The sequence below is a fragment of the Pseudopodoces humilis genome, chromosome 10 (genome assembly GCF_049639895.1).
Source record: "Pseudopodoces humilis isolate 2021_Gansu_Grassland_sample_001 chromosome 10, ASM4963989v1, whole genome shotgun sequence".
Classification (NCBI taxonomy): domain Eukaryota; kingdom Metazoa; phylum Chordata; class Aves; order Passeriformes; family Paridae; genus Pseudopodoces; species Pseudopodoces humilis.
The window spans coordinates 3,450,048-3,473,554 of record NC_142209.1 but is presented as its reverse complement, the minus strand read 5'-3'; the positions used below and the strand labels follow the sequence as shown (position 1 = coordinate 3,473,554).

Sequence of the window (23,507 nt, the reverse complement as noted above, 5' to 3'; positions counted from 1 at the left end):
CTGACAATAAAATTGGAATTTAATTGTGCATTAAAAGATAACTGTTGTGTTTTGAGGAATTCCTTTGAAATTGTGGAATTACTGAGATTGGAAGGGATGGTAAAGCTCATCCAGTGCCACCCCTTGCCAAGGACAGGGACACCTTCCACTATCCCAGAATGCTCCAAGCCCTGTCCTTGGACACTTCCAGGGATCCAGGGGCAGCCACAGCTTCTCTGGGCACCCTGTGCTGGGGTCTCCTCACACTCACAGCAGAGAACCTCTTCCTAATATCCAACCTAACCCTGCCTTCCTTCAGCTAGAAGGAAATCCATGGAAATCCAGATGTCACTTTGAGGGTCTGATTTTTTGCAGTCCATGTCAGGAGAAAAGTATGTTCTGTGACTGAATTTGACTTGATAATTTACCCAGTAGAAAAATTAATGTGAACAGTGACTCTCAAACAGAAATTTTACTTTTGGGAGTGTAAGAAAGAAGACAAAAAGAAGACAGTTCCAAAATATCCTTAGTGGGTTTTTTTTGTTTGTTTCTGCAGAAGAGTAGCAGCTCTGAGTCCTTGAGTGACAAGGGTTCAGCTGAACTGAAGAAGAGCTTTGATGCAGTGGTATTTGATGTTCTAAAGGTTACACCAGAGGAATATGCGGTAAGCAAGTCCAGGAATTCTAATTACTTTGTGTGTGAATCTCCTTTGCAGCTTTTCCTCTGCTTCTCTATTTCTGTACATTCTTTGCCTAACTTCTGTCATCCATGGGTTTTAAGAACAGATTTTGTTCTTTAGTTCTTCATTGTCTCTATTCTGTTTGAAATTAAGTGATATTTTTGGGTTCTGCTGTCTAGGTATTTTTCATACTCTTATAGGTAGCATAGACTAAAGATTCTTTATGTGACACAGCTTAATTCTGACATGCATATTTTAGTTGCAAGGCTATGCTTGATCTGTACTTGTTTTTTTTCTGGAGGTATTTTAATTCTTAACTCCACTAATTCTTGCTCTAGGAAGCTTTTCTAGTTTTCTTCTTTTGGGTGCACAGAATAATGTAAATAAAATAAAAGAATAAATAAACACAGATGTTTAACCAAAACATTGGGTGATTTTGTTCTGGTTTTACTCCTTGTAGAGGTGAGGACAACAGATGGGCCCTCTAAATGATTTGAGTATGTTACTAGAAAGATTGTTAAGCTCTTAATGTGTTTCTAATTCAAGTGATGAGATTCACGAGGAGTTGTCCTGGAGAGATTATTGATATGGAGTAATATGTGTCACAAAATATTCCCATTTAGTTCGTTCTGGTTTGTAATTGTTAATAACTATTTCAGTTAATTATTAGTGGCTCAATTGATTTTAATGAGAACACTGAAAATTTAAAGCAGCTGGATTATGAAGTGGTACTTACACATTAAATTCTTCTTGGCTAGGGATCATAATTAATTATGGGATTTATTCCTGACTGAGGCTCAAGTCATGTGGTTTGGGCCTCTTCCTTGCACTGTTGTCAGGAACAGCTGGGCAATGAATCACCTACTTTCCATGGGAAGATGTTTTTTTGGGGCTGACTGTCCTTCCAGTTTTATCTTATGATTCCTGTACATAAAGTAAATCTAAGTACTTAGGGAATTTGGGGCTATGGACATGAATTCAAAGTGGAATTATATATTCAGGCCAGAATGAGTTTGTTGAAAGGCTCTACTATTTACCAGTGGTGGATGCTGTTGGGCAGCAGAATAGATGAGTCAGTCTCTGTGGAGCTGCTGTCACTTGGACAGCAGAATATACAGAGGTGCCTTGTCAGAGAATCACATTTCATAATCCTTTTGCTCCACCATCTAGTCCTTCTTCTCTCAAATGCAGCAACCTTTGACTCCATATGTTCTAAATGTTACCTACTTAAGAAATCTTGGTTAGATAAAAATCTGTATTCAAATCCAGTGTTTTTCCTGTTTTCATGTTATGCCTCAAAGTGGGTAGAGTTCTGCTCGCCAACAGGAATCTTTTAATTAAGCATTTCATGTTACAACTGTGCCTGTATTTTTGGTTTCTCTTACTAAGTATAATATTGCTTTTTTCTCAGTCCCTCAAAAGAAACATCTTTGCTTTTCACCTTTGTCCTTTTAAGGATCTAGTTCTTCATACCAGGTTTGATTTACTGTAAATCGATACGAAACACCTTGCATGTAGAATTCTGAACAATTGAAGAAAATCATCAGTATTCAGTCCTTTGGCAAGGAAAAAATTAATTTAATTTCTTTTTCAATGTTTCTCTACACAGCTGCACTTTGTTAATGTTTGTTTCCCCAGGCACACATATCTGCTTTTCCAGTAGCACCTTTTTGCTTTGAGTGCTGTCTTTTTCTGATCATTCTTGCTGAAGGTTGTCGAAATAAGTAAATATGCCAAAAACTTTGGTACCCTAGAGGAAAAGTATCTTTGACCCTTAAGCTTGTTTTTATTTTCTTGGCCACTTTCTTACTCTTCCTGGGTTTCAGTGTGGATGTGAAGGCCACCAGAGTGATGCAGTAGGGCCAAACTCTTGAGGATGCAAAAAGTGTGTGAGGTTTCCTCATGCTGGGTTGTACCTCTTGAGCTGGACATGGATATGCTGCCAGTTGCTTTTCCAAAGTATGAGAAAGCTTCTTGAGTAGTGATAGTTCTTATGAAATGGATGCAGTGCAGGCTACAGACATGTCTCTGTGACAGATGAGTGAATGCTGTTTAAAATAATATAATTTATTTTGAAGTAAATTGATGAAATAATATAAATGAAATAAACTGATGAAATAATTTGCAGGCTACCTAAGTAGCTTATTGATTGAGAGGAAAGATAATGTGAAAAAAGCCAGTAAAACAGCAATAGAAGTTGCTGCTCAACAAGGAGTTAGACAGCTGTCTAAATAATTGTTAGGAAACCTTGGCTCCAATGGAAAAGAGTTCTTGTACAGAGGTATTGTAAAAGTGAGAGTTCACTGATCAAGTCAACATAACCATTGTGAGGTCCCATCCTGAACCTTGTGTGATGTGTTGCATTTTGATCAGGTCACTGTGCACAGATGGGAGAAGTACAATTATACCAAAGGAGGAAAAACAAAAATGTGAAAGCTAATTAAGTTTGAGATATGCTGGAAATAAGATCCACGATGGTGATTTCAGTACCAATGAGAGACACAGATGTATTTTCAGTTCCCACTGTCTCAGAGACATCATTATTATTTCAAAACTCCATCTGTTTAGTCATTTAGTGGGTAAGAGACAAGTTGGACAACAAAAGGTATTGCTTGTAATCCTGTATTTTCAAGAAGGTGCTACCAAGCCAAAGAGAAACCTGAGTGCAGTATTTTTGATGATTTTATTTCCATATTCTCCCCTTTGGCAATCATCTAACACTGTCCTGAGTGCACAAGAGGAGTGCTGTTTCATGTAATGGTCCTTTGTCTCACAAGCAAAAGTCTTCCAGCCCTTCAAGGGGGCCAGTCTGAGCAGTAATGGAAATTCTTGTAATATAGGTGTAATAGTCAGTTATAAGTTTGTTAGCAACTGGGTGGTTTTTATTCTTCTTAAGTTTGAAGGCTGCTTTAGAAATGGGTGAGACCTTAAGGCCCTGCTGCTGCTGTTGCAGATTTATAGTTTGCTTTATCACCTTGCAGTTTACAGAAAGCTTCCAGGGAATGTACTGAATACCTGAGTGTTTATAATATATATCTATATATATATCTATATCTATATATCTATATCTATATATATATAAAATATATATAATATATATGTATGTAAATATATACATTATAATATATATGTAATGCATAGATTTTGGGAAGAAGAATCCCATTCAATGAGTATGAAGTAGGACACATTTAAGGATTCAATGGCCAGCTTTGTAAGATGTAACTAGTAAGGAGACCATCTCTGGTTTAAAGACCTGCTTTTAGTCTGGTCACTGCTCAGTTCTTTATTCCTGGGCTGGAAGCCACAGCCAGGCTGGTGCCAGGGTTGCCCCGTGGTGCCTGGCCCTGCTGGGGGGGCCGTTGTGTGCCCAGGGTCGGCGTGGTCACACTGAATGCTCCCCATTTTCATCCAAGGGAGAAATGTGGTTTTCAGCACACAGGGCACAATTTGTGGGGGAGGGATCTGTTAGTGGTGCAGTGGCAGTGGAAAGGGGAGGCTGGTGAGGCTGAAGGAAAGAAGGAAAAAGCTTGGGGTCATGAGCTCCAAATTAAGGTGCTGGCCAACCTCAGGTTGAGGAAATATTTATTTTATGCTTTACAGTAAATTCTTATTTCTTAGACATCTACTGTTTAATTATTAGACTATTTATTACTTTTTGACTCACTTTTCCATTTTATACTTGAACTTAGCCACGGTGGTGTAAATATTTGAGGTAGAATTAAGGGAAGCGCAGCTGTATGAATCCATTGCTTTTTTTTCCGCCTAGTTATCTAAGAAGGATTCTTTATTCTTTGCCATAGTCCCTGGAAGTGTTATGGAGTAAGCTCATGCTAAGGTTTAGTATGTGTATTTCTTCTTTTTCATTCCTGTGAAGCTTTGTCAAATGGTTGTTGGAAGAAAATACTGCTTATTTTGGAAACAATGTGCAAACAGAGCTTAGTTAAAAACTGTTTCAATTAAACAAGGAGGAGTTCTCAGAGATGTTCTTATGACAGTGAAATATCAGATTATCTACATCCTGTCAGCTTTACTTCACAGAAGACTATTAGAGTAAGTATGTTCCAAATGAGAGCAAGAAGCAACTTAATTATAGCGTGTGGAGGAGCTATTAATGATAAAAGTTTTGGAGTGGACTTTGTGAGAAAACAAGTAGAGCTTCAACACAGGATCTTGAATCCCCTGGTGTTCATTCTGGACAGCAGAATTATTCTCCTACTGATGCTGTGCTTAACAGAGGCTTAGCTATTTTTTTCAGTGAGGAAAATATCCTGGCAGCCCAGAGAGACAGTGCTAAGCCAAGTTGGAAGGCTTAAATATCATTCCTTCTAGAAATTCAGATTAAGGAACAATTTATGAAGTGCTGCTTGAACCAACATGGCTTCAAGGAAAATCAGGTGATGGCAGTATTCTTCAGTGACCAGAATGCAGACATTTGGCTTTTTTCACCTCAAACAGAAACTGAGTTTCTTTTTACACTGAGGGTTTTCTGTCTGGGAGGGAGCAGTGGGGGAAGTGCCCTGTCCTTAGAGTAGGTACATGGCAGGAAAACTCGTACTACATACACCAAATGGCCTGATAGAAAGAGTTCATGCTTGAGAAGGACTGGGGACTAGAAAAGAGAGAATATAGCCCAGGTCCAATGAGAACCTTCATACAGAAATGTGGAGAGGAGCTTAATGCAGTGGTCTTAGCTGGAACTAGAAGTTGTTAAGTTACGGGTTTTTATGGAAGAAGGGTAATCCATGTGTCCTCATAGAAAAGAGAAAGAATCAGGAAGTATTTTTAAATTTTATTTCATTAAGCTTCTTCATATTCCTCAAAGAAGCAGCACATAGAAATGTAGTTCTGGGTTGTTTGAATGTAAAACTTCTGACCTGGCAGACCTCCCCGAGAGAGGGGTAAAACCTCTTTATATGAAACTGTGTGGTAATAATTTTAGTATTTTGAAGTACTTGATTGTTAACAAGTCCAACTTCTCAACACCCACGAGAGCTAAAATATTTTTACACATGGCTGTTGGAGACTCCCCAGGCAAGGTCTTCTATACATGCAAAGCTCCTGTGGCTGTGAAGGGGTGGGGAAGTGTGCAAATTGGAAAATGTTCCAATGCACCACTTTTAAAATATAGTTTTGTCTTGTACAGCTCTTCAAGTGGTTGAGAATTGGGAAATAAAATTGTGATATATTAAAAACATACCTTTTCTACTCATATTCTAGAGCTGTTATCTAGGATCTAGGGCAAACAGAAACAAAACCTCCATTCAGCTCACCCTGTGCCATGATGAAATACCTCATTATCCAAATTAAATTGGTAGAGATATCACTTCTGGAAAGAGAGAAAATACCAAGTTTCCCTATCTTTGCATAATCAGAATGCTTATTTAAATGATAAGTAAGGACAAGTTCACAGTTTTGTATTGCACATGTAATTATTTTTATTTTTTTAAAGTCTGTGCAGCTGGCAGCTCCAAAACCAGAGAAGTTATGGTTGGCGTGCTTCATGTAACAAGTTGATTTGAACACTTATAATTTTTGGTTTGAATATTAAAGCATTAAACCACATTTGGGAGAGGGAAGCTCTCCAAGAATTTGTATTGGCTGGGTTAAGGAGCTGGAGTGAGAAAAGTTAGTGCATTGTATCTCTCTCACTTGCAGAAACCAAACTAGGGGTTTTGTTTATTGGGGTTTAAATTCCCTGTGAGATGGTCAAGGCAGAAGATTTTATTTGCTGTTAGAACTGAGCAATGGCACATAACATAAAACTCGAGAATTATTTTTGAAGCTTTGTTATTTCAAGTGCTGTTAATTAGACTGCCAGCCTTTGTCTGCTTTACTTAGTTAGCAGTGAGCGAGCATGTTTTAAAAGAATAAAAATTCAGTCATTAGACTTACCAATATAGCCTTATAAATATGAACAAGTTAATGTTTAAAAAAATCTGTTTTGTTAAACATAGTTTTAACAAAATGTTGCTAATGTAACTGTAATGTGAGTTACACTGTCATACTTACAAACTCAAATGGCTTTTTAGCAATCGGCTTAGATATTCAACTCTCAGTGGCTTGATTCCTTTGAATTATGAGCAATTTGCTAAGCCCTGGGAACTTGTAATGGAAATTTCAAGCTCTCTAAGAAAGGAACTGCAATAAGGGATGCTTTTTGAACAAGTGCTTCTGTGATAGTGTTACTTTAGCTTTTAATAGAAGCAAAAATGTGTCAACCAAGCTAGGAAAAAACCCCCATCAGCCTAATATCAACGTGCTAGTAGAAGAAACAGGTTTCTCTGTTAAAAGTTACAGAGGTTTTCTAATTGTCAGACTTTTTAAAGTATTGTATTTTACTCAATAGCAATTTCAGATATTTTTAGTAATGAACATTAATCCTGAACCTTCACACTTGTGTGGTTTTTTTGGTGTTAAAATGCCCTTTTTAATATCCCTGTTTAAAATGTATGCATTTATTTTGATAAGTGAATTCTGGTGTGAAGTCCTAATAATACTTTTTATTTCTTAAGTATTTTATATTGATCCCATCTTAAAGTAGTAATTTGTTTAGGAGTCACTACTGAAGCAAGTTAAATTTAGCTAAGGCAGCTCAGACTGATGAAGAGGATGGATTCTGGAGGGCTAGCAAGAAAGGCAACATTTATTTTTAAGTCTTCTCTCCTCAGTGTTAACAAAGAATCGGTTTCCTGGCTTATTTTTATTGTCCTGTTACTGCAATCTTGTTTTAGTGAGGAGGAGTTGCAGTGCAACGTTAATAACTATTGAAATGCTCATGTCTTTTGTAAGGATCTTTTAATGTGCCTTCTATTTGAATTTTACTGAAGTGCCCATTTTCATTTCACATTCCCAAACCCATTTTTCCTATTAATTTGCTTTACTGAGAAGCATAACAATGCACTGTAAGATTTCTGAGAAATCTTGATAGACACAAACGGGAGACTGGAGATGGAGTTCTGTGGCTGCTGTTCCAGGACTGGCTTCCTCATTTTCCAGCCACTCTCCTCACAGGCTGTAGCTCTGCCTGGGATTGTGATCCAAGGGCAGGACCCAACCCTTGGCCTTGTTGACTCTTGTGCCACTGGCTGTCGATCCAGCCCATCCAGATCCCTCTGCAGAGATTTCCTGCCCTCCAGCACGTTGACATTCCAGCCCCACTCAGTGATGTTTGGGGGAAAGAGAGTAAAAGTGAAACATATAAAGGGCATCTTACTTCTCTGGTGTTGTACTGCAAAATACCAGATGATTGTGTCAGGGTGTTGGTTACAGAGAAATGATACATATCTTTTTTTTAATGTTTATTATTGACTGTCAGAATTCCTATCTAAAAATGCATTTAGAGGTCAAGATGTACCTCATTAGAGCAGTTACATCTTTGTACTAGCTGACTTTCACTTAGAGCATCCCAGTTAAAATTCTCCTGCCAGGCTGGCTTTCTCTGAGGAGCTGTTCTGCCATCCATGGTGGCATCCAGTGGCAGCTGCAATTTGTGAGAGTCACAAAGCTGTCAGTGTGTACCTTGGAGTGTATATATGGCACTGCTGTTTTCAAAGAAATGGGAATAAAGCCATGCAGCTGACAGCTGAGGGAACAGAACAAGGTTCCTGGATTCATTATTAAAAGAAAATTTGTGATACCTAACTCGGATGGCACTGGTATTTCTGGGCTGCCTTTGAAAGAAATGATCTTCTTTTCCGAATACATAGGCTGTCAGCAATCCTAAAATGTGCAGGATTAATAAACTTAAAGTAAGGCTCTGTGAATATATTTCAAGATGCAAAACCTGGTCTTTGACTTTACTCTTTTCAAAGTTAAGCAAACATCCCAGAATGAAAATGCACTTATTGACTCTGCCTTGCTGGAAAAGAGATGCCTGTGTTTAATTTTAACTGTTGCTGAGCAACTGAGCAATTGCTTTGCCTCATTACTCAAATGTGTTTCAAGTATTGATTGAAAAGTTGTAGGGATGTTTCAGTAGAGTGGTGTACTGGACTAACATTCAGAAGTTGGAGAGAAGCTACCTTTAAGCAACTGCAGTCAGTTCCTTGTCTTCTTGGGAAGGCTCTTATGTTTCTGAGTTCAAGCTCTTACTTGCCCATGTAACTGCAGGATTATGCTCCTGAGAATAATTTCTCATAATTTGTTTATTATTTGTGTATGTGGAGCTAGGAGCACGTTTTTCTTTGGTTTTGCAGGATGACCCTGCGGTAGAAGCTGAAACCTCTGAAATGAGGTACAAAATGAAAGCCAAATAAGAAATGGAAACAGAGCAAATGCAGTTCTTAAGCAGCACAGCACCTGAATGGAATGCAAGGTTAATTTTGATCTTAACTTATGTTTTTTTTAAATTTTTATTCCAGGGTCAAATTACACTAATGGATGTGCCTGTATTTAAAGCAATTCAGCCAGAGGTAAGTATTTAGTTAGCTTTGTTTTTCAGTTTAAATAAGAAATGTGATGCCAGTGTATGAATTCTGGAATTTCAAAGTATATGTCTATAAATTGTAATTTTTGTCCCAATTCATACAGCTCTGAAGCAGATGTTTTTTTAACAAAAATATCTGGAACTAATAGTCTGTTTTGGGACTAATATTGGTATTTTATTCAGCTTGTGCTGGAGATGAAGCTTGTGGGATTTAATGTTTCTGAATGACAAACATCCTGATTTAATAATCCTGATCATAATGTTTTTGGTTTCAGCTACTGATACCTGTTTTAATACTTCATCCTGTCCTGTGCTTCCATAACTGCTTCACTTCTCCTTTGGCAAAATGAAAATGGTTGTAGTGGAATTCAAGATGTGTGTGATCTGTGGCTACATCAAGATAATACATTGATGATTTGTGTTCTCTCGTTTGTTTTTATGTAATGCCATATTCCTTTCAGATTTTAGCTGACTTGAGCTCATTTCAGCATCTTCACAGGGACTATAATAAATGATGAATTTGTTTCTCCTCATTTCTGTACCATTAGCATTTTCCTGTGGGCATTGTTTTGCACGTTTGAGGGTTTCTTTTTCAGTTTATTGTCCATTTTTATCAGTTCTGTGGAAGTCTTTCTCAGGTCATCAGTCACTTCAGTTCATCACAAACTATTTCACTGGCAGCAGGTTTATGTCACTCTTGTGACACACCAAAGAATATTTTGCCTCAAGTAGAGAAACCTGCTCAGTCTCCTGGCTGTGATTATTGATTTCATCATTTTTGTTACCTGGGAACTTTTTTGAAGGCTGCTATTTGATCTGTACTTGAAGATGGCATGTTTCAGCTTTCATAGTATTTCAGCAAGATATTTCCCAGCACTTGGATCTGTGTGTGAATTTTGGTTCATTTTTTAGTTTGTTGGTTTGGGTTATCAGAGTTTTTTGTTGGTTTAATTGTTCAGAGAGCTTTCCATTTGATTTGATTTGAACCTACATCACAGCAGTAATTAACATTAGCAAAAGTAGTACACAGACATACATACAAGAAAAACATTTAAAAGAGTCAGATAAAAGAGCAAAATGCTTTAAAGCTTTGGAGAAGAACCTTAAAAAAAAGAGATCCTATTAGAAGATCAGGATAAACATATTCTGCCAGTTAAAGGCACTTCAAGGCTATTCAGAAAAACATAAGAGTGTAGGCAAATATATCTGGAAAGTACTTATTTATAAGAAATCTCTATAAGAATGAGAAAAAATTAATAAGAAAAATTGGTGTGATGCCTTCACTGGAAAATATCCATGAGGAAGGGTTGGATGACTCTTTGGAGTGTTTACTCACAAGCTGCTGAAAGCTCTGGACAGCATGTGGGTATTTAAAAATTTTAAAAGTTCCAGAGGTTTTCTAATTGTCAGACTTTTAAAAATATTGTGATATATTTAATAGCAGTTTAAAGTATTTTTAGTAATTAACATTAATCCTGAAATGTCCTTTTTAATATCCCTGTTTAAAATGTATGCATTTATTTTGATTTATATGATATTTGATATATATGATAAACCTGTCCATCAGTTCTCCTTCCCAGTAAACAGAGGTTGCAGGCTGATGTGTCTCTAAACTGTGTTAATCCCCTGGGAAAAGGGCTGTAAAGATCAACTCTCACCTCAAAAAAGGTTCAACACAGTTAAATTGCTTTTCTTCTGGTTTGCAGAAGGGATTACCAGAGGTGGAAGGCTTCGTTTACCTCAAGGCATCTTTACAGCAGGTTAATGAGGTGGTGTAGATTTTTGAGCTTCCTTTAAGTTTCTACCAGCTTGTGCCATATCCATGTCTCGATTCAATTTGTAAATCCTTATCCATCCCTTGGCGTGTACACTCAAGCATTGTGGAGTTTGTAATTCAAAAAAAAAACACCATTGAGCTGATTTCACCTGTATAAAAGAGCTCCTAAACTGAGTCTTCAATGGGTGACTGAAAGGCATTGATAGACTTCTAAATACTGATACTGAATTTCACAGCTCTCATCTGTATGCATGATGGGAGATGGTGAGCAATATATTTCCCCAGCGTGCTGTGATTTAAAAACAGGGTGTTTATTGCAATTTGTAACTCACCAGCAAATCTTCGTTACACGGGTTGTGAATCCCCCTTTGCTCCCCAAACTGCAGAATGGCACCTGAATGAAAATGTTTAGCCTTTAATGTGTGTTCATTTATTTTCTCAAAATAAACTTTCTGAAAGATGTACTCAGAACTTAAGCTTAACTTTTTTTGTGTTGCTGGAGATGAATTTTCATCTTCAGGCTGTGTGTGCAGTGTTCTTTAAATATCTTATAAATTACTGTGTTGCACCTTCCTCATTGTGTTAAAATACTTCTTAAATCATTACAGGTGGCCTTTTTTTAATAAAAAGCAATACCAGGATTTCATCTTGGTTATCTTAAAAGGAAGCAGAACTGAATAACACTTTTCAAAGCAATATGTAGTTGTTTTTGCATCAAAATCAACATGCTTACAGCACACTTTGACATACTTTGGCAGCCTTTTGCCTCTATCTGTAGCAAGTAAATAGAATTATTTCTGTTTATATTCAAATTTCTGAGCAATGTTGTGGGTTAAAATGTGTTCTCAAGCTCCTGCACACTATCCACTACAACTCACCATTTCATGCTTGGTGAAAAAACAGAGTGAAAGCTTAGTGTTGCCCACAGAAGCTGGGATTAAGGAAAGTGGTGGATCCCTTAACATTTGGGGCGAGCCAGAGGCAGGGACTTGAACCATTACCATGGTTAGATACTCTTTAGTGACACAATCCTCTGCCTGAGCTGTATGCAGGCTCTAGCATTCCTGAATTCTGGAAACCACCTTCTTCATTAAAAATACCTGCAAGTTACTTCTGAGAAAGTAGAAGGAATTACTGGGTTTTTGTTAATCAATAGTTAGTGGGCTGTAGTATAAGAAATAAAGATTGCAAAGAACCCACCTCTCTGACATAAACATCTATCTGTACGAAAGCAGCCAGTTTGCATTTTAATTTTTAGGGGGGAAAAAAATATTACGGAGTTCCCCCAGTCAGTCATAAGATTTCCTTCTATTCCCTGGGAAAGGCAAATGTTATGTTGGTTTTTGTTCCCTCTCTTGTAGTGGTTGTGGCTTTCTAGAGAGCAGTGACTGTAAAGCTTTACTGTAAAAGAAGGGAGTCTTAGACTTGCTTGGTTGTGCTGCTGGTAGTTGTGTTAACATTAAATAACAGCCACATGACCCTTTGCAGAACACATCAATTTGGTTTTTTTGGAAAATCTGATTACTTGCTTTATATGTTTTAGTACATCATCCAAAATCATTTGCCCATATGTGTTCATATTGAAAATCTCCACTGGCTTATTGTCTTTAACCTCTTCATCCCCTCTGCTTTGCCAGGTTGGGCAGTGAAAAAAACAACTGACTGAGTATTCTTAATCTCTGCTCACTCTGAAGTTGTAGAACAGTTCCACTATTAATCCTTGCTGCTTCTCTCCTCTTTTTGAAACTTTCCCTTTGACTTAGATAAAGGTTTTGGTGAGAAACACAATCTCACTCTCTGATGTGTGGTACAGGTTATAATTCAAATGTTCCCACAGTATTTTCTTAAGGAAAATAAAATGCTATGTATTCAAAAGGGAATGAAAACCAAAATGGGTTACAGAGGAAGTTCCACTTTTGTATTCTTGATCCTATGTCTTTCAGTTTTTCACATCAATTTAAATGTACCACATTAAATAAGAAATTGATGGTTGTAATGATGTAGCTGACTGGCAGATAAGGAAATAATCCTGGGGAATACTTCAGGTTTGAAGTTTCTGATGAAAAAAGGAATCCTAGAGGAAGATCAAGAAATACAGTAAGAAAGAAACAGCCTGTTTAACAGAGAAGTGGGTATTTTTATAGAAGGATAAGAGTGGTTTCTCAGTTCCAGTGTGGTGTGTGAGTGTGTTTTATTGCTATCATGAGTGCAGTCAGATGTGTCCTTGTTGGGATTGTATGGGACTGCTCCAGGCCAAATCCAGGGAGGGCAAACACCTTGGTGGCTGCTCTTCTGCTGATGGCATCTTCAGGCAGCGGGCTGGGCAGTGCCAAGGGCAGTGAGTTCACACAGGCAGCTTCTAGAGAGGGGCAAGAGGGTTCTGAGCAAGGGTCCCATGAGGCAGAAAGCTCAGGTGGTCGTGCTGGGGAGCCTGACAGGCAAAGGGAAACCACTCTTCTTTTAGTTTAAAGATGAGAGAAAAGAAAGTTGGCTGCACAAGGGAGAGGGGTCTTTTAAGTGAGATGAGGAAGTGTTTCCTACACTTCCTAAAGGGAGGGAAAAATGCTTTCAGAACTCTGAAAGCTCTATGCCTCTCCTGTGTCTGTCCCTGAACAGTGGTGTGGGTGTCACCCTAAGCTGTTGAAGAATCAGAACTGATGCCACAGGTCTAGGGAAAACATGGGAATTTCTTACAAATTTAGGACACGTCCTTCAATTGAAATTCTCATCACTAAGTGAAAAACACATAATGATTCTGGGGAGAAGCTCTCCATTGCCCTGGCCCTGTAAATCTAAGGGCCCACAGGGTACAGACATCATTGGCAACAGATTTGAGAATACTGCAGAACAAAAGATCCTGCTCCTGCCTGGGAAGACACACATCCAAAACTTTTGCCAGGGGTGTTGAGGCACAGTCACCTGAGGTGACAATTAATTTTCTCCCATGGTTAAGGAAGGGTTATCAGATGCCAGTGGATGAATTCCCTTGTGTTCCTCCAAGTGCAGAGCTGTGATTCCAGTGGAAACTAGAGATGCTGAGGGATAGAGAGTGCAATCAAGAGTCTCTTGAACGGCTCCTTTCTCCAGTAGCGTGCTCTCCTTTGGAGCAGGAGTGGTTCAGGGCTGTATGGTTGTCTCATGCATACTCACTGAAGCAGAGGTATAAGGACAGGGGTATGTGCTTTCCTGTGCTGAACACGCCAGATTTGCCAGGGTAGATTTAGGTGGCACAACTTTCTAGTGAAATTTGAAGGAATGGCCCTAAATACAAAGCCAAGAATTCTGCATTCTTTCCAGTGCCTGGCCAGGAATCTCCTGGGTCTTCTCTAACAAATACCTGCACACCACAAACTTCAAGGAGAAGAATTCAGGGTCCTACTTAACTGGCATAAAAATTCTTTAGTAGTTTTGCAACATTGGTTGAAAAGATGCTAAGAAGTTTCTGAATTAAAAAAGTTTAAAAAAAAAAAAAATACTCTCCAGATACCAAATTCTTCTAAACTGTGCCTTAAATATCACAATTATTGGTTACATGTTGAGTCATATGACCTAAGTTATGTGGTAGCTGGATGTGTAGCATGAATCTGGCTTCAGTGAGGAGTTTTCAGCATGGTGATAAAACTGAGAGCACTTCAGAGTGGATGTTCTGGAAGGAACACATGAATAAGTAAAAATGAAGGGCTGTACTTTGCTGTTGTACCACTTGAATCAAGTAAGCTGTGTCTATATTGATTATTTTTCTTGTTAGCACTGTGGAACAGGTTGTGTGTTGAATGCTGTCTTTGCATCTGCTCATGTGCTGTTTTATACAAATGGAAGAGCTCATTTTGCTACATTTAGTTATTTATGATTTTCATGAAAACTTCTTTGTTGAAATTAAGTGATAGTAAATAACAAGGTGATGCAGTTTCCCAAAATAGACTCCTTTGGAAGGGAAAATGGAAAATACTGTTTCTTTTATTGTTACTGCAAATGACACTTTTTTGGTTATTTCTTTAATGCAACATGCCAAGTTAAAAATATGGGACATGTCTTAGATTGAGTTAATTAGGTGTATCATCTCTTTAAATATCTTCAGAAAGTGAATAAAAACAAAAGGACATTTGGCTCTCTAGCTCAGATTCACTTTTGAAGCTGGATTTTCTGTGGTAACAAAATTAGGAAAGCTCTAATTCAGCAAAAGATGAATTGTAATAATCCAATAACTCTGCATAATTCAGAAATGACACTTGTGTAGTCTCAATTTGCAGAAGGAATCAGAACAAGTGTAACTGTATTACTTCAATGTGTTGTTGCTCTGTTATTTTAGAACTTACAAGATTTGTGTCTCATATGCCTTTGGCTCTGAACATGTGTTATGCACTGAATTCAAGAAGTGAATTTTCATCCTTGTTCTCCCAGGAGCTGGCAAGCTGTGGCTGGAATAAAAAAGAGAAATACCGTTTTGCACCGAATGCTGTTGCTTTCACCAGAAGATTCAATCATGTGAGTTATTTTTTTCCAGCATTATTACATGTACACATTTTAGAAAGTCTGTGGGATTAAGTGTTCTGGCACATCACTTTTATTTTGGATCACAGCTGATTACTTGACAACTTAAGGAACTCCTTTTAGCAGATACTTTATCTACAGGATATGCAGAAAGACCAAACCAGTGTTGAAGAAATACTCTGTTTTAAATAGCAGCAATCGATGAAAAGTGCATATTTTCTCCAGAACTGCTGGCTGTCTTTTATATAAAAGACAGAATCATAATTACAGGTTAAAGACTTGACATACAGGATTTCTGGACTAGTAATTAGATGTAATTTCCTTCTGTGTTAGTTCAGTGTCTTATGCTTGACATAGATGTTTTTGTTTGAAATAGAAGCTTCTTGTCAGCATAGGTACGTTTTTAAAGTGATTCTAGGCAAACTTTTAAAAATTCCAAACAATTTTTCTGTAAAAAAATTTCTTCTTTAACTCTCTATTTGACATCACTTTTAGGTAGTGTATTTGAGATTTTTCGTTCTCTTACTCAACAATTTCTCTGTATAAAATGAACTATTAAAAGAACAACAGGATTCTCCCTTTCTCCACAAGTAAAGCTGGAGGAGTCCAGCTGTGTAGTTACCCAATCATCTCTCAAAACTGTGATGGTCTTTTTAAGTAATGCCATATTTTCTCTTTCAGATGAAGTAATTCTATTACTCTCATCTCTCCTCTTGTAAATGTTTAATAAGGTCTCAAACTTACAAGCTGCCTTGCAGACGTAACCTCAGTACCCAGTCTCAGACTTAGAGAGATCTTTTTTAATCATCTGAATCTCAGACCAAACCTCTCAACTTTACAGGGCTTTTTTCCCCTATCAATTCTTGTGTACTTTCTCACTTTTCATGATTATTCTCACTGAGGATATGATCAAATCCTATTACTTTTCACTGACAACACTTAGAATATTTCTTAACCTACTGACTGAAATGCTTGTTTGGATTTGGGTTTTGGACACTTGCCTGATTCTCCATTGGACTGAAGAAAAAATGTTACACTGCAAACTTTTTCTGACTTACCATTTATTGAGATCTGGGGGGTTTGGTCAAGAATTTGGGATTTTTTGTGTGTGTGTTAGTTTTTTTCTTCTTGTTGTTGCTGTTCTGCATTTAGTTGAAATTTTCCTGATCTAGCTTTTTTTTTTTTGAAGTTGCTCCTGTTAGAATATGTAGGCTAGTGTAAAAATACTCATGGTTTTGACACTAATCTCACTGATACACCACTGATTGCAGCATTTGCTACCTCACTTACTCATGGAAGTGAGTATTTTGAGTGATTTCTTTGACTCTTCAAAGAAACGTTCCATTTTGCTGAATATTGTGGAATATTTTTGTAGTAAAGACCATGTTAGGCAGTGTAACTCATCAAGGACTTCCCAGTTGTTATGTGCTGTACTCAGGAACTGCAGGAGCTGCCTGAAGTCAACTTCAGATGTACTAAAGAATTGGTAAAATACGCTCAGTAGCCAGAAGGAAGGAGGGGAAACCTTATCATGGGAATAAGGACTTCCATGAATTTTGTATCAGCCTTTATTCTGGCATCAATGAAGCCATCAGTATAGGAGTAGAAAGGGAAAAGGACAGATAATAGTCTCTGCTCCACTTACCTGGGGGGTTCTAATGCTTAATCCTAAAATAAATAATTGGGAAAGTCATAGGGACTTGTGGCCTTCTCAGGCAGGAATACATGTCATCAAAATTTTGTTAACTTTTGGAATTTCACTGGGTTTAAATTAAGCATTATGCATCTGTCTCTTCCCTTTTTGCCCCCAGCTTGCCAAAGGAAAACCATTAACAGCTCTCACTTTTTAAGTAAAGAGAATATTAAATTACTAACAGCTGCTTCACAACAAAATGATGTGCAGGTAGTATTTTGGAAGCAGTGATGATTCTGTGCTGTTGATTGCATTCCACTGAGGATGAAGTTGGGCAGTTCCAGCATTAGTTATGGCATATTTGGATGTGGTGGTTGTAAAAAGAGATTGAGTTCAGGGAAGAGAAATCAGTTGAGTCCTTCCACGCCAGGTCTCTCCTGCTCTTGCAGAATTCATTGTTGAGTGGTAGTTCATATAGATCAACATATTTAATATTAATTTTTTTTAAAATTACATAACTTCACTTTTTTTTTAAACTCTGAACTCTCATTTTTTTAGCTTTCTTCTGAAAGTAGTTTGTATATATTCTGTTACTGGTAAACCTGTCAGAGTGCTCAGTTGCCAAGTTCACTTCCTAGAACATTGTCTTACCTTTTGAAAATAAACCTTTATCATATGTTTGAATAAACAATTTTTTAAGGTAACTGTTTGTGTGAAGGTCACTGTTGGTCTCTTGGTTATCAGAGTCCCTCAGCTGAAAACCTCTTTCTTGAGGTTTTTATTTAAATGGGAATGGAACCGAGCTGCCACAGAGCTTAAAATATTAGAGAAACTTGTCAGCTACAGTCAGTACATTGGAAAATTTTTAAAGGAAGAGATCCCACTTGCAAAAGGAAAATTTTGTGTTTTGCTGGATGTTCTTTTATGAGTGTTTTTTGGGTTTTTTGCATCCTTTTTAACCCAAATGCAAACACTGTATGAAGAACTTTTTCTTGAGTATTGTAGTGTTGCTGAATTGCAGTGGATTTAACTGGGATTACTGGAAATTAAGAAATGGAGTGGCTAGTATGCATGGAAGCTACCTGAAAGAAAAATCCAGAAAGTATTAAAGGGATATTTCCCAATCTTTCTGTAGCACAGGAAGCAAAGATAGTTTTGGAAGCAATGACTATGAACTTAAAAGTGCCAGTATAACAGAATTGATATTTCAGATAAGGCAAACATGGGATTATTTAAAAATCTTAAGGTGTGATTCAAGATCAGATATATTCAAAGTTAAGCCTCTTATTCTCAGTTGACCTTAATAGGGAAGAATATAATTATACAATTATATGTCAAGGCTTTAAATGCTGCCTTGAGCATACCCAAAGGCAGGGAGTCATGTAGCTGATTGATGTTGGTGTAATAACATTTAAATGCAGCAGAAGAGGAATATATGGAACAAATATGTATTATTGATGTAAAGAATGAAACAAAAGTATTTCTTTAAATTACTGATTTTTTCAATATGTGCAATACATTAGGTTATGGTGCTGTCTAAAGATACCAGTTAATAAACAAGACCAAAAACCTGTGTTTATGACAGTAAAAACACATCAGAGAGGACTGGAATTGGTTGAAGTAGAAGTGATTAAGTGTGTTTTATTCTGTATCTCCTGCCTACTCTATCACTGAAGGGACTGGAGGGCTCTAAGCTTCGAAGAAAATTTGTTCTGGTTTGTTTGGGTTTTTTTCTTTTCCTGCAAGAGCTTGGAAGTGTTGTTGAGCTTAGGTCAGGCTTGGACTGGGACAGAACCCAGACTTCCTTAGGCAAACAAGAATTTGTGTGTCACAGTGTTTGTGTGAAGCCAGTGAACTTCCACAGAAGTCAGGACTGACAGAGGAACTCAGGGGATTTTTGTCCTGATGAAAATGCTGGAGTGTTGCTCTGTGTTCCAAGCAAGTGTGTCACAGTCTGGCTCATCACAGGCATTCTCCTGTTACATAAACAGTCTGTGAACTTTAAGAGATTGGTATCTTAAGGTGTGTATTCTCCTTACCTGATTCTTTATGATGCAGAAATCTGTGTTTAAAATTTAAATTCCCTTGGTCTTCAGTGAGAAAGTGTCACCTTAAAAACTCATTGATCAGTCAGGGGAAAAAAGCTCTTTTTCTCAAGCTGTGTAACTACAGAGCACTAAAATGAGGTCAAGCTTTTTATGGCAAAATTTTGAAGTACTGTCAAATATTTTATGTATTTGGTACTTCTGTATTTGATAGAATCATAGGATATCTCAAGTTGGAAGGGGCCCATCAGGATCATCGAGTGCGAATCCCTGCTCCTGGCAGGACTCAGTAAGGACCCCTTCAGAATATTTAATATTAATATTAATAGAAAGAAAATACTGGAGAAGACCTGGCAACAATCTACATATTCTTATTTTCTAAACAATGAAGAAGGTGCAAGAGTTTCAGTTCTCTTTTTCTCTCAGTACTCCTGAGATTGTCTCAGCACTTGGAGCCCTGTCCTTAAAGGAAAATTATTTTATGACTAAAAAAAGGGAATGGCAATCTGTCATTTAAATACAGGTACTGTCACTATGATTTTCAGATTACAATTTCATGATGTACCATCAAAAATGAGATAATTTTTAAATGGTGGTTTCAAAAACATCTGCCATTTTTGAGCATGGCAACATGCTGAGATTTTTTTTTAATCACATGGAACCTCTCTTTGTTTGTGAGGATAACACGTTTTGTCAGTGGATATTTTGCTTTGCAAAAAAGAAAAAAAATGAAAGAAAATGAAGAAAAATAAAAGTAAACAGAAACCTGAGCTCCATGGTTAATTCTTTCCTGGCTAATACAATCTTAGACAAACAGACCGTAGGAAAGTCATTCTTATGCAAGATGTTTGTGGGGACTTTTTGTGGGTTTTCTTGTCATTCTTCCATTTCTCAGTTCCAAAGAGCTGTTGTGATTTAACATCCCAGTTTTCATCAGATCTCTGTAGCTTCACTGCAAATGTAATCATTTTGGAGGTGTTGATCTTGTGCTCTTCTGTCTTAGGAGCCATTGTACTGTACAAAGTGGAACAGGATATTTCATTTTTCTAACTGAGATGTTGGCCAGTAACCCTGATACATACACAATGTTAGTTTACAAGAAGTAGTTTAGCATCACTTAAAAATCAAAGCAACGTGATGTGTTGAAAGGTTTTCATGTATGAGAGTAAACTTAAAGTAAATTTCTTTATACACTGTTTGCCATAATTTTGTAAATACCAGCCAAGCTGTACCTTGATGATAATTAATTTTTTTCCTAACTCATAGCAAATGCCTGAATAAAAGCTGCAGTATTTGTTACCTTTTGCTAATTCTTTGCTACTGCTTTATTATGGTGTTCAATTTTTATCATTCTTTGTGAGGGGAGAGGGTGGGAGGGAGCAGAGAAGAGCAAACAGTGGAGTTTAAACATATTACCAAACACTTTCAAAGCAGAGCCTTTATGAGACATTCATGTAAGTATGAAATGCAGCAACCACTCTTCATACTGAATTTAGCAGGGATCTTACATAGCAGTGAATTACATAGCTCTCCAGCAGTCCTGGAGAGCTTAGCTAAGAGTAGGATGCTGTGCTGGACATCAGCAGATAACTGGCATAGCCAGAAATAAGAGTATAAACTAGAAGCTGGGTTCTGATTTTCTTTAGGGTTAATTTTATTTTGAGGTGTTGGGAATGGCAGTGAACTGTAGTTGAAGCTGTTCAGTTCATATAGGAGTTGATGAGTAGCATGGCTTTGATGTGGGAAAGCAAACCAATGGATATGATTCAATGTTAGTGTTTATATTCCTTCATTTTGTAGGTTCTTCATAACATTTCTTCATAATCTTTTTTTCCCCTGGGAGAGCACTGCTCTAAGTTTGTTCTGCCTTTTGCTTTGCATATGATCTCAACCTCAGACTTAGCCTGAACTCAAGTCTGTTTCCGTAGATCAAACTTCGATAAAAATAAATAAAACTTTTAAAAGTATAGTGTTGAAACTGTATTTCTTAAAAGGCACTTTTTCTACATTTTAGGTAAGCTTCTGGGTTGTTAGAGAGATTCTGCATGCACAGACTTTAAAAATACGAGCTGAGGTTTTGAGCCACTACATCAAAACTGCAAAGGTAAGAATTTGTATTGTGAAGGGGGTGTGACAATCAAAGGTTTTATACCCAGTTTGATCAGTTCAAAAATACTCAAGGGGAAATAACCTGACTTAGCTGTGGTTGTTTCTGTTGACATCAATAACTGTCTGGCTTCTGTGTTTGAAAAGTCTAGAGATGGTTTAAGATGAATTAGTCAGAACAGAAATGGTTTGTTTGCTTTTACCATTGGAAGGAAAAGGATCTTTTATCTCTTACTCAAATAGTATCAACTTTAAAAATGCGGTTTGAAAAATAGACTTTGATTCAGAAGACATTTTGGAGTTCTCAGTCTTTCCTAAAGCCTTTTGGACTGACATTCATGAGAAAAGGGTCAGTAAATCTGGAGTGATATATAGCCCTTCAAATAGAGTGAAACTTCTTCACAGTAGTGAAAGGAAGGGGATGTTTTTCAAGTTTTTGCTGTCAGATGTTGGCTGCCTTTTACTATAGCTGACTGCTGTGACCACCCTGGGTTACCTGCAAAAACAAAGATGTAAAGTATTTGTTAATTAATTAATTTTGTATTCAAGTTCATTCCCTGTCTTGACAAGCCCCTTTTTAATGAAGCAGTATTTTTCTCCTGTGGGATTTGACTCTCAACTTTGGGCAAAGCAAGAACTAATTTTATAGGATTCTGCAGGCTTTGCTCAATAATCATGCTGTGGTCATAGTGTTAATGATCTCTCTTAAGCATCCTTTGATATCTGGCGAGTCAATGTATCTTGATCTCATGTATTTTTAAAAGTCAATTCTTCTGGTTTTGTTTGAAATACAAACATTAAAAAATTGGCTTTATGATCCATGTCCCTCCATAGGAGGGGGAGGTTCAGCTCTGTGTGGCCACAGTGCAGAAAGGATGTGGGAAGCCAGGTGGGCTCAGGTCTGGTTCATACTAGGGTGGGACTGGGCAGTGCTGGCTGTTGTTGGCTCAACTTTGGATGCAGCACCCTGAACATGCTTGACCTTACCAGTGCCTTGCAGGCTGCAGTGGCTGCTGGAGTGCTGCTGGCTTAGAGGCAACTATGTGCTCTAACAATCAGATAGTTGAGCTTTGCTTAGCTGTCAGCTGTAAAAATCACAGCTGCAAAAAGCAAGAAGCTCTGTATATAGGGTGTTTTTTATATCAGTTCATTTACTTGTGTGCTTGTTACCTTGGCTTTGCTTCCATGTGGCTGCTGACATGAAGTTCCTGCAGTGGGGGCTGTTGGAAGGAGTTTCTGCTGTCCAAAGCTGTTATCAAAGCAGCTTGGTGCCAGAGGTCACACTAATTACCTTTTCTTTAGAGAACTGTAAATCTACTCCACAGTGAATTCCTTGTGCTGGCAACCTGTTGTATAGCTGGCAGTCCTGCAATGGTATCTCATCTATAGTGCTTAATGCATGAAATAATTATACCTAATTCCCCTGAAGTTCCCAGACTGTCCTGGCTGGTGATGACTTCTGTTTCACTGCTGGCAGCAGCTGGGAAAGCCCTTCTTTTAATTTCAGATCAACTACACCATCCTTTGGGACAGTGAACTTTATTACCTTCCTTGGGTTATGTGTGTGTGAGGGGTTATTGTGTAAGTGGAGGGACAAACTTCAGCAGGACTACTTGGAAGGATAACAGGACTGTGGTGTAGGACAAACATCCAACCCCTTCCACCTTGCCCCAAAAAACACTGATTACCCTCTACACTTGGTCACTAGAGAATCCTCCCAAAAGAGGATGAGGAGAGGGAAGCACTTCATCAGAAGGTGTGGACCAACTTCCACTGTCAGAAGGACCTGCTGGAATCACGGGAGTCTGAGCACCCAGACTGGAAATGCTACTGGGGTGCCATTAAAAATGGCATTTCTGACTAATACTTGTGAGGGCTTTGTTCCATAAAAGGCTGTCAGTTTCCTGGCAGTGTGTTAAGTGGAGAGAGAATCATTTGCCTTGATCCAAAACTGTTAGCCAGAAAACCATCCATGGGTTTTGGATTTCATCCTTCCAAATAGAGGCTCTCCTTTGATCTTCAGGATTTAGTGAGTATTCCTTTGGTCTAGTTCTTTTGTCCTTTTGCCTCATGAAAGGCTGAGTTTCAAGTAAGAGAAAGGATTTCCACCATTGTTTTTGATAGGAAGGGTTCCTTATTTTTTCATGCTGGAATCCTAACCTACTTTGGCAAATACTCCAAATGGATTAAACAAGATATGCAATAATGTGATTGAGTATCATTTCTCCTTAGGAAAGTCTCTCTGTTAGAGCTAAAACCTCAATTTGGGTGCGCTGCACCAAACATGAATGTAATTTGGATCTCTGGGAGCTCACAGCTATCAGAACAACTGATGTTGCAGAAAAACTTCAGGAGGACCATTTTCCTCCAGA

The 23,507-nt window shown here is 37.8% G+C and overlaps 1 protein-coding gene across 9 annotated transcripts in view; it reads left to right on the top strand.

Moving 5' to 3' along the window:
- The window catches only part of RALGPS2 (Ral GEF with PH domain and SH3 binding motif 2), a 113,663-nt gene that overhangs the window by 25,443 nt on the left and 64,713 nt on the right, over positions 1-23,507 (top strand). For 7 of the 9 annotated variants that reach the window (XM_088060251.1, XM_088060253.1, XM_088060250.1 and 4 more), the window contains exons 3-7: positions 536-643; positions 9,019-9,069; positions 10,790-10,852; positions 15,262-15,345; positions 21,044-21,133. In XM_088060251.1, the coding sequence (XP_087916377.1) occupies positions 536-643; positions 9,019-9,069; positions 10,790-10,852; positions 15,262-15,345; positions 21,044-21,133 (396 nt within the window). The remainder of the gene's footprint in view (positions 1-535; positions 644-9,018; positions 9,070-10,789; positions 10,853-15,261; positions 15,346-21,043; positions 21,134-23,507) is intronic. The other 2 variants (XM_088060256.1, XM_088060249.1) reach the window with 1 other exon arrangement.